The following is an 11,780-nucleotide window of genomic DNA, read 5'->3' on the forward strand; positions in this document are numbered from 1 at the left end:
GCATATGCAGCAAAATTATTTTATTACCACGTATCTTCATTGGCAAGAGGTGGAAATGGGGCAGACAGCATAAGTTACGCATTTCACTGGGTTTCAAGTCACAGGGTGAACAGGTAAATGGTTAACTCTAGTATAAACAGAGGCCTTCCCATGGAAAATTCTCACCCCCACCCCTTTACTTCTCTTCAAATTATTCATAGTATGTTAAAGTTGGAAGAAACCCTTCTGATCACTTACGCCCTTCTTTGCCACAGAAGGAAAACTGAGGCTCAGAAAGGGGTAAAGACTTGCCCAAGGTCAAACAGGAAGTAGCAAAGCCAGGATTCAAATCCTGGGCCACTGACAGTGTGGTATGTTGTAGAGCGCATCTTTTGTCAGGCTTCTGTTGGATTCAATGGCCATTGAACTGCTGGAATTAAGGCCCTCCAAAGTCAATGATATCCCTCCTATATCACAGCTGTCTCCCTACTAGCTCTGAAGCAAGATGGAAAACTCCTTTAGTTGTAAAGGAAATTTCCCTAAAGAAAAGTTTTCTATTGCCACTCCTACCTCCTCAATACACACACAAAGGGAATGGAGACTCAGTCCTTTGTCGCATCCTTCTTTGTAATTTAGGGGCATCATGCCAAGACTTTTAAAAAATTTTTAAATTTTTCTCAATTACATGTAAAGATATTTTTTTGAGTTCCAAATTTTTCTCTCACCCTCCCTTCTCTCCCTACTCCCGAGGCCAGCAAGAAATTTGATATAGGTTATACATCACTATCATGTTAAACATACTTCCACCTTAATCTGAACGAAAGGAAAAAATGCAAGAAAGAATAAACAAGAACAATAACAAAAAAGCAACAACAAAAATGAAAATAGTATACTTCAGTCTGCATTCAGACTCCATAGTTCTTTTTCTGAATGTGGAGAGCATTTTCCACCATAAGTCTTTTGGCATTGTCCCAGATCACTGTATTCCTAAGAAGAGTTAAGTCTATCACAGTTGATCATCCCAAAATGTTGTTGATACTGTGTACAATGTTCTCCTGGTTCTGCTCACTTCACTCAGCATCAATTCGTGTAAGTCTTTCAAGGTTTTTTCTGAAATCTGCCTGCTCATCACTTCTTACAGCACAATAGTATTCCCTTACATTCACAGACCACAACTTGTTTAGCCATTCACCAACTGACGGGCATCCCCTCAATTTCCAATTCTTTGCTACCACAAAAAGACATGCCAAGACTGTTAAGGAAAGAAAGCAAAACAAGAGGGCAGAGTTGACCTAACGGTAGATTGGCACATACGGGCAAATACCAAAGCCTTCCTAGAGCAATCCCTAAGACAGTTGCTGATGCCACAGATCTCTTTCTACCATGCCAAGCTTTGCCATGATTCTCACATTCAGAATGGGAACTCATCCAGCAAGACCTGCTAGTCCCCCACTCTTTTCAGAGACACCCTCTTTCTGCTCCCTCAAGATGATCTTAATCAACCTCCTTGAGGGCAAGAACTGGTCCCATTTTTGTCTCTGCATCCCTAGCACCTAGTTCAGAACCTGGGACCTAATGGGATTGATTGGAAATGAAAAATACTTTTGGTTTTTCTTTCTTTGCTTCAAATAAACATTTTTAAATTATGAAGTTGACAGTCATCAACAAACGGGAACATTTCCGTTTACAAAAGACTAAAAAAGGACTGCAAACAAAATTGAATATACCATGTAAAGTCTGTTTCTTTTTTAAGCTTGTACCACATTTAACATGGTAGTTCCAATGCCACCTTCCTTATGCTTGTACCTTTAGGGACTTCTGAGAATTCTGATAATGTTCCATTGATGCTCTTTTCTTTCTTGTTGTCTTTGTTTTTAGTATCATTATCACTATCCCCACTCCCCAAATACTTTTTTTAAAGGTTTAGAAACCCCCTCAAATAAGTTTCTTGATTTAGCAGGTGAGTGGAATCTTGCTCACTTCTCAGGTACATCTGTTTGAGAGTAAAAATATAGGTATTGGGTGGCTTCTTCTCATTCACATTCAGTAGCAGGCTCTCATTAGAGTTTCATGTATTTAAAATTGGAAGAGACATCAAGTCCAGATGGTGAGATTGAGGAGAAGTGAGAGAAAGTGACCTTCCCAAAGTCACACAGCTAGTGAGTGCCAAGATTCACAACCAGGCCCCCCACTTCCCGTACCAAATACAGTGCTCTTGGCACTATACCCTGGTGCCCCTGAGAAACTAAGTTGAGTCCCCAGATATGGGAGCCAACATTTTCCTGTGCTAGTTTGACGGAGGGAATGCAAGAGTTGACCCAATTCTGCTACCTACTGGAAAGGCCATCACTACATCGGCAAAGTAAAGAGGGGAGTATGGAAGTCTTGACAGGGATGGCCTTGGCACAGGCAGCTAACCTCCTAGATTGGGGCAAATAAGCCCTTCACTTTTTCATATCCAATAGGAGGATGGAAAAATGTCTCAATGAGCCAGGAAGTTGTCGTAGAATCTCAGAGTTGGATGGAACCCCCAAAGGTCATTGAGTCTAACTCATACCTGTTGGCCTAGCCTTTCAAATCCTCCAGTTCAGCCCCCAGCCACCCATCCTTCAAGTCTTCTCCAGGCAAAACTTCCCCAGTTCCTTCAACCACCCTCTATGGTATGGTCTCAAAGCTCAAGTCCTTACATTTATTCAAAATAAATATCTTTGTTCATTTCGTGAGGGTCGTGGGGGTCACCTCAATTGTTAACAGCTATGCTGGCCTCACAAATAACTAAAAGGTATATTAATGTTTAAGCCAACACATCTTATGTTGGCATGTAGATATTGCCTGTGCCTGACTCCTTGCATCTATAAAACTCCAATATTAATGCCTGCTTTCTGAATGCCTTGTTGAAGGTTAAATAAAACCATTTGTTTTAAGGCACTCAGTAAATAAAGTACTACTTAGAATTTAGGGATGAGGATAGGCCAAGACCCTCTTGGGTATAAGTTGGAGAGTGGTTGACTGGCTTCCTGCCTCCCTCCCCCAAAATAGTTCTGCTCCCCATACCTAGCTTGTTATGGTGCTTGAAAACTCACCATTCAAGATATTCATTCTTGTATTTAGAATTTTTCAGACCCTATCAAAATGCAAATTTTCTCCCAGGAGAAAAACACCTTAACTAGTTAGGAACAAGGCTCTGCGGGAACCCACAGTGGTATTGTGGAAAACATTCCTAATTCTGGGTCAGAAGCCTGACGTTCAAAACCCCTTGGCAGTCAACATTCTGGGGCCTCTATAAAATGAAGAGCTTGAACCAGATGAGTTCACAGGGTCCTTTGGGCTCCAAATACATGACCCAGTGAACGGGAAGGCAGAATGGATATATCTAGGGGTTTAGGATAAGGAGAAAAAGGGAAGAGAGAAGACAAGAACCAACTTTGCCAGTTCTGCAGCTTTGATGAAGGGTGCCCTGTTCCAGAAAACTCCATTCCATTCCCCAAACCTCCTTCCTAAGACAGTAGAGAGAGGCTGCCAGGGGAGAGGCAGCAAGCAGGGCACAGTGGAAACACTGCTGGAGCTGGTTTCAGGAATAACATGAGTTCAAACCCCAACTCTGACAGTGACTGTGTGACTACAGACAAGTCAGTTAATCCCCTCAAGCCTCAGTTTCTTCACAAATGAGGACCCTAGAAAAGGGCAAGCACAGCACCTGTGCCAGCCTGTCTCCAAGTTGCTAGGAAGACCAAATGAGCTAATGCATATAAAGTATCTTGCAATGCCTAAAGCCCTATGTAAATGTCAGCTATTATTATTGCTCAACCTTTCTAATCAGAGCCATCTGTAGGGTATGTCCAATTAGGGTCATTGGAGAGAGGACACTGTGGCTATTTCAGATAGCTAGGATGACTCTGAGAAGGAGGTAACTCTACCAGCTGGTGCTAAAAATGATCCAAGCTTCTCACCACACATTCAGGCCATATAGGGAGGAACTTGTCTCCTGGCCTAGGGCAGAGTGCTGGGGATCCTAGGGACCTCCATTACTCGTCCTGACCTTGAACAGGTCAGTCAACTTCTCTGTCCCTTGCTGTTCCTATCTGTCAGATACGTGGCCCTATGACCTCAGAGTTTCACCTCAAAGAATATCTAGCTTCCTCCAAAGCTCAGTTCAAATAGTAGCTCCCTTAGGACCCCAATCTTGATTCCCACACTCACGAGTACCCTCTCTCCTAAGGTTATTAACTAGTTGCCCAAAGGCTCTTGGATAGTACATGTGGCAAGTTCAGAAAGCTCATTCCCTCCTTGATCGTTGGTGGCATTAGGTGTCCGGGGTGACAGATGGTGCCTTGGTGCCAGGGATTCCTCTTCTTTTTACAATGAGGAAGTCACTTAAGGGTCCCACTTGCAGCCACGGGCCCTTGGGTTAATAATCCCACTGAACCAGAGCATAAGTCAATTTAAGTTATACTTTAGAAGGTTTGGGTGAAGAGATCAATAAATATTAATAATTAACAGTCATAACTGCTGACCACAGCTCAGTCTGAACCAGCTTCAGTCCTCGGGGGATTTTTGGACAGCTGGGCGGGCTGTGTTTTGGTCCATTTTTGTTTTAGTTGCAGAAGCAGCTTTGGATTTATGAGGGAAAACTCTGGAGAGCAAGGTGGGGAAAATGTGCCTCCCTATTTGAATGGGGACACTTCCTTCAAATCATTATCTCATTCAGGCTGAGTCCCTTACAATGTGGATGCTTTCCTGAGGAAGGAAAGTCTCAAAGAATAATGGCCCGCCCTAGAAAATCAGCTCCATAGTCTTTTGTCTGCCTTCAAGACAGATAAGGGACTGTTTACGTTCATCATACCTCAGATGGTGAGGAGAGTTTTCTTTATTCAAAACTGCCTAGAGTCAGAGTTACTCACTGTAAGTCCCCTTTTCCTTGAAGTAGGAGGTTTGCCAGGAGGGTGGGGAGGCAGCAGATCTCCTAAGGAGAAGCAAGCAGCTCTCCCCTCATAGTAGCCCTTGCTTGCAGCACAGCCTCTCTCCTGAAAAGAAGGGCCCATGCACACTTTGGGGAATTCTCTCACTGTTAGCTCATAGCTCCCAACCCAGAAAACTTGGGACAGTATATGCACGGTATCCCCAGGATACAGAGATATATCCTCTACTTGCAAGCACACACTTTACAATGTCAGGGGGAAATGGGAATGTTTCATTGAGAGGGGGAAAGTAAATCAGAACCTATGAATGAGGAATGACATGTCCCCAATAGCCTTATAAATCCCGAGAGCCCATCCTTCCCCCAAAATCCCATTCCCTTTGGCTTGGGGTTGGGGAGGAGGGATGGTGGGGTCTCTCCCTGTCCCTTTGACCTCTTCGATTCCAACTTTACTCCTCATGTCTCTGTGGCCAGGTCAGGACCTGTTTTGAAAGTTCTCCAATCTTTTGCTGTCATCTCACCAGTTCAAGATAAAGGCAAAACCTTTGAAGCCCTTTGTTTTTCTCCATCTTGCCACCACTTGTTCCCCAAAGACCTTTCCTATTTTCTCTCCTCTTCAGTCTTGTCCTATTGTCAGCCTTACCCATCACCATGAACATCTCTTAAAGTGACACTTTATTTCCCCAAAACTATTTCAATGGGAAAAGGTGGGGGAGATAGGTCACCTACACATTTTGGCGCCAGAGAAGAGCACAGGGGATGGGAGCTCTTGGGAGGTCCTCTTGGGAGGGGTGGTGAGGAGTAGGATGGAGGGGATGGGACTTGGAAAGGTGAATGAAACCAGATAACCACAGAAGGGAATCCAGTCCAGGGACTGGAGCAGAGAGTGCCCCAAGGGAGAATGAATGTGGAAGGAAATTGGGGGGTGGGGCAAAATGAGCAAAGATCAAGAGGCAGACAAGAGCAAGGCAGATCTTTATGTCTGTAGTGCCTAGCGAAGTTCCTTTCACATAGTAGGTGCTTAATAAATGTATTTAGTGAGTGGTACAGCCTGTTTAGGAATCAGCAGGAACTTGGTTTAACTGAAACAAAGTGGGAATGTGAGGAATAGTGGGAGATAAGGTTGAACTGGCAGGGTAGGTGCATATCATGGGGAGCCTTGAAACATCAGGCAGAGTGCTTGATGGATTAAGCAAGAGGGAGCTACTTTTGGTGGGGATATGAAGATGGAAGTGGTGTTTGAGGAAACTAAGCCTTTTGGGATGGGAAAGATTTAAAGGCTATGAAAGTAATGCTCCAGAAGATGGAAGCAATGGCAGATATCTTAGAACAAATATGAGTGACAATGTTAAGAGAAACACCAGAAGTCCTGACAATAAAAAGATAAAAGAAAGCACTTGAGTTACAGAAATGGCATAGCTACATTTTATGCATTTCAATTCATTTACTTGAGATTAAACGTTTTTAAAACAACTTTAATTGTATTGATATTGAATAGTAAATTTACAATAAATCCTTTTAAAAGTGGATCTGGGGGCAGCTAGGTGGCACAGTGGATAAAGCACTGGCCCTGGATTTAGGAGGACCTGAGTTCAAATCTGACCTCAGACATTTGACACTTACTAGCTGTGTGACTCTGGGCAAGTCACTTAACCCTCATTGCCTGGCCAAAAAAAAAATACAAAAAGTGGATCTGAAAACAAAACAAAACAAAAACAAAAATAGAAAGTAATGCAAGAATGCACTGAGGAGGGCCTGGACTACCAGGGAGGTAGGAATGGAGAAGGTGATTTTTTGAATGAAGAACCAAAGGAGACTGATGAATTGGAAAGAACGCTAGAATAGCATTAGGAGAGCTGGGTTCTAGTCCTACTTTGGTGACTTGCTAAGTGTGTAACCTTGAGTAAATCACTTGCTGTCCATAAACTTCAGGTTCCTCATTTATAAAATTAGTGGATTGGTACCTTCTAGTTCTAATCATCTACAGTTCACCTGTGTTCCCTTGCAGAAACCTTGTCATCTTCTCAAAATGATCATCACAATGATTTGATGTTTTGTTTTGTTTCCTCTTTTCCTTGCAGTTCTGCTCCTCACTCCTGGTTTCAAGCCTTAAAGGTTCCATGGAAATAGCCCCAGAGAAATGACCTGGACAAGTTAATTTGCCCTGAAGCGTGATGGACAGACCCTTCTCCCACTTCTCCAAACCACTATCCAATATGGTGTTTTCTTCCAACATGGTCACAAACAACTCAGTTCTTTTAAGAAACTTTGGGGTCTTCCAGAGAGTCCTAAGAGAGCATCCCACCACCATACCTCATGATAGTACCTGCCAAGAGATATCAGTCACCATGTGGGGCTTGGAAGAGTCCCTACGTGATACATTCAGAGTCCTACAGAGAGGGAACCACCAGTTATAATGTCCCAGAAGGCCTTGCAGTAAGAAGGGAAATTCATAGATATTTGTCAGTGGCTCATACAGACTCCACTTTCATATCCATGAATGCTGAATGCTAATCCAAGGCAAATGTCCACATAATTCTATGAAAAGCGCCCAAATCATGTACGGGGGCTCAAGCAGAGGCAATGAAAGGAGAACATTATTCTATGCCTTTTGATTTCCCAGCCCATCCATTATCTGTCACTGAAAAAGCTCTGCAGTTGGCAGTAGACTTAGGCGTTAACCAGAGGGAGTCTCTGGAGAGAAACATGAGTAGTAACAATTCATGTACCCTAGCAGATATAGCTAACACAGATTTTCGGTACTTTATTTATGCAGTCACGTACACAGTCATCCTGGTGCCTGGTCTCATAGGAAACATACTAGCTCTGTGGGTTTTCTATGGCTATATGAAAGAGACCAAGCGGGCCGTGATCTTCATGATCAACTTGGCCATCGCAGACTTATTACAAGTGCTCTCCCTACCCTTGAGGATCTTCTATTACCTGAATCACAACTGGCCTTTTGGGGAGGGCCTCTGCATGTTTTGCTTCTACCTGAAGTATGTGAACATGTATGCCAGCATCTACTTCTTGGTGTGTATCAGCGTGCGGCGGTTCTGGTTCCTCATGTACCCCTTCCGCTTCACCGATTGCAAGAGGAAATGCGATCTGTATGTTAGCGTAGCTGGCTGGCTCAGCATCTGCCTCGCCTGCCTCCTTTTCCCCTTCCTCCGGATCAACCACGAGAAGGCTAGCAACCGAACCAAGTGCTTTGTGGATCTGCCCACCAGGAACGTGAACTTGGCGCAGTCCATTGTCATGGTGACGGTGGGGGAACTGGTGGGCTTTATTACCCCTCTCATCATTGTTCTCTACTGTTCCTGGAAGACAGTGTTATCACTGAAGGAGAAATACCCAGTGTCCCAAGACCTTGGGGAGAAGAAGAAGGCTCTAAAAATGATCTTAACCTGTGCAGCAGTTTTCTTAATTTGCTTTGCACCCTATCATTTCAGCTTTCCTTTAGATTTCCTGGTCAAAGCCAACAAAATCCAAAGCTGCAGGGCCCAGAAAGTGATTCTGATATTCCATTCGGTGGCTTTGTGCCTGGCAAGTCTGAATTCCTGCCTGGACCCAGTCATCTACTACTTTACCACAAATGAGTTTCGGAGGCGGCTGTCCAGACAAGATTTGCAAGACAGTATCCAACTCCATAACAAAAATGATGCGGGCAGCCATACCTCAACGGTGGGGTCAGGACTCTGTTGAAATCAGAATGCTTGCACTGACTGAAAGCTCAGAGATTAAGACAACTTTTCAGCACCCCAACAGGGGGAAAGACAGCAACCACACGCGTGCCTGGTATCTTCTCTGGTTATGTCCTAGCCTGTCCGTGGGGGTGTATGTAGATCCATGTCTTGGCTCTCATTCAGGACACAGTACTTTTTCCATCACCAGAGTTGGCTTGGCAACTCATTACATTGTCCATCAACTCTCTGTAACCTCTATGCTGATAATAGCTATTGTTCAACGGTTTGTCTTTCACATCAACATTCAAGAGTTAGCAGAGAGTGGTTGTGCCATTGATGGAATGATTTTTTTCACATAGGAATTATTTCAAAAACTTAATTCCACCGCATTAGGCCATGAGGCTGTTTATATTCAATGGTCTAGTTACTCTACCAAACACAGGGTTACAGTATAATGTTATATTTCTAGGAAAGGCAGCCTTTCCCAAAGTTGACCAAGTTCTGGCCTTGGAGACGGGAATACATGGGTTCAAATCCCAGCTCTGATACTTTGTGACACTGGGCAAGTCACTTGCCTTCTCTGACATGCTATTCTCTGAGAATAACTTACTAAATTATGGACAGGTTTCAATCTTCTTTGATTGAAATCACAGATGTTCAACAATACACATGCTATTTGTGCTATATTCTGTAAATGAATTATAACTTTTTTTTCTATAACTAACTCATATGTCAACTCATCCAAATTTGGGAGCTTAGAGATCTTTGTTTTGCACCTAACCTGTGACCTCCTATGTCAGAAGCTCCATATTGCTACTTTAGGAACATGAGTCCTGGCCACTGTTTTGGCTTCATAACACAGGAGGAATCATTGATTCCATTGGAACAGCTAGCCCCAGCCATGCCCCTTGGAGAACTGTTTTCCCCATCTTTACCCCCAACTGCTGGAAAAGGCAAAGCAAGCCCTACCCCCATTCCCTACCTCATGGGAAGAGTACAGAAGATATGTCTAGGAAGCCTGGGGCCTCCTACAAGAAGAAGAAGAAGAAGAAGAAGAAGAAGAAGAAGAAGAAGAAGAAGAAGAAGAAGAAGAAGAAGAAGAAGAAGAAGAAGAAGAAGAAGAAGAAGAAGAAGATGGTGGTAGTGGTGAGGATGATGGTGATGGTAATGATGATGACGACAACGACAACGACTCCTATTTCTCTAGATTGAGAGTTTACAAAACATTGTAATAACCCTGTGAGGTAGGAGGGTATATGAAAAGCAAACACAGTCTGAGAACACAAGAGGAAGTATTTGAACACAAGAGCAGGGCCACACCCAGGTTTGATTTCCTACTCTTAACACTTTTCCAGGTGTGACCCTGGACCTATCTCTGAGTCCCTCTCTGAGGCAAGTCCATCTCTGAGGTTCAATTTCCTCATCTAGTAAAGGGGGATAATATACCTATAGGACCAACCTCATAGGATTATTACAAGGCTCAAATGAGATGATGCATGTAAAGTGCATCTTTTGCAACCTAAAAGTCTAGCTATTTGTTAGCTGTTATTAGCTGATATGCTACTTTTCCATGTCTTTTAAAAAAGAAATATACGTTTATGACATAGGGGAAAACTACTTCCTTGGAGTCAGGAAGATGTGGGTTGCAAACCTGTCTCCGACCCACCCTGGCTATGTGACTCTGGGCAAGTCATTTAACCTCTTAGTGACCCTAGGCAACTGTAGGTGAGTTCCCCATCTGCATCAATGGAGGGCAAGTCCACACCAAGATTTTCCTATAGTAATGAAATCACAAATCTGTATAAATATATAAACATATACATATACATATATAAATATAATGTGTGTGTCTCTGTGTGTGTGTATATATATATATATATATATATATATATATATATATATATATATAAAAAACATATATGGTATGTATTCTCATCATCCAGAAAGAATGTGTAAAGCACCTAAGGACTAGGTTTTCTTGGCAGCACAGGGGATTATTTAAGACATAGGAATCTGAACTTAATAAGTATCATTGAAAAATCAAGTGAAATAGAAAGTAACCCAAGTAAGAGACATTTATGAGAGCTTTCTTTAAGAAAAAAGTTTTATGGATACATTTTGTCTTCACATCACATCCATCACCATCCCTACCAAGCAAGTCTTCCCTTGTACCTAAGATATTTTTTTAAAAAACAGTTTAGCAAAACCAACAGACATATTGATGATGTCTCACAACTTCTACAGCATTCTACACACATAGTCCTATCCATCTTCTCATCTCTTTTCTAGGGTCAAGTTTTATAATTTTATTTATATAGTATTCAGTTTTATTGTATCCTTTCCATTTACATTATTGTAGTCATTGTGTATACTGTTCTCTTGGAACTGCCTACTTTGCTCTACATCAGTTCATATAAGTCTTTTGATGCTTCTCTGAATTCCTCATCTTTGTTATTTCTTATGACACGGTAATTAATATTCCATGACATTCGTGTACCATGATTTGTGGTACAGAGAGCACTATGTTTGGTACTGGGGAAGAGACAAAGTTTAGCTAAGACACAGTCACTGCCCTCACATGGCTCCAAAGTAGTCTTTTGGAGGTATAAGCCACAAACCCAGATAACGCTAATACACAAAACTTCATAGTAAGTAAATGGAAAAGGTGCAAAGTAATGTGTGAGGGACTGAGGGGGAAGGAAGGTAGTTATGACCTGAAGGGGCTGGGAGTAGCTCTGGAATGGGAAAGGCTAACTGAAGGAGCCGGCCATTGAGTTGCACTTTAAGCAGAGCAATGCAAACAAGAAGGAAGGCATTGCTCTAGTTGTCCCCTTCTCTTTGAGCCTCCTTCCCCACAGGATTTTGAAACAACAGAATATTTAGAGCTAGAAGGTCTCTTTGAGGTTATCCAGTCCAACCTTCTTATTTTACAATGAGGAAACTGAGGCCCCAAAGATAGCGAATGATCATATAATCAGCAGGTGGTAGAGCTAGCAGATACCTAGGACTCCTGACTCCCATTTATTCTTCCCACAATTTAAAATCTTCCCCTGCATAACATTCTTCTCTGAAACCTTCTACAAGCTGGCCCAATTTACTCTTAAAGAAATGGACTGGCCTGGAGTTGGGAGAGCCTGGGGCTTCTGCCCCTGATACTCCCTAGCTGAGTAACTATGGACAAATTCCTCTCTCTGAAT

General features: G+C 42.7%; 1 protein-coding gene across 1 annotated transcript; it reads left to right on the plus strand.

The window, feature by feature from the left end:
• Window positions 1-7,385: 7,385 nt before the first annotated feature.
• GPR174 (G protein-coupled receptor 174) lies at window positions 7,386-8,871 on the plus strand. The gene has a single exon (XM_043974859.1). It carries the CDS (start codon window positions 7,481-7,483, stop codon window positions 8,600-8,602), a length of 1,122 nt encoding a protein of 373 aa, XP_043830794.1. The 5' UTR covers window positions 7,386-7,480; the 3' UTR covers window positions 8,603-8,871.
• The last annotated feature ends 2,909 nt before the right edge of the window (window positions 8,872-11,780 follow it).

This window comes from Dromiciops gliroides, chromosome X, assembly GCF_019393635.1.
Source record: "Dromiciops gliroides isolate mDroGli1 chromosome X, mDroGli1.pri, whole genome shotgun sequence".
Lineage (NCBI taxonomy): Eukaryota > Metazoa > Chordata > Mammalia > Microbiotheria > Microbiotheriidae > Dromiciops > Dromiciops gliroides.

Coding starts and splice junctions, on each gene's coding strand:
- GPR174 (XM_043974859.1), top strand. CDS start 7,481: ATGAAAGGAGAACATTATTCTATGCCTTTTGATTTCCCAGCCCATCCA.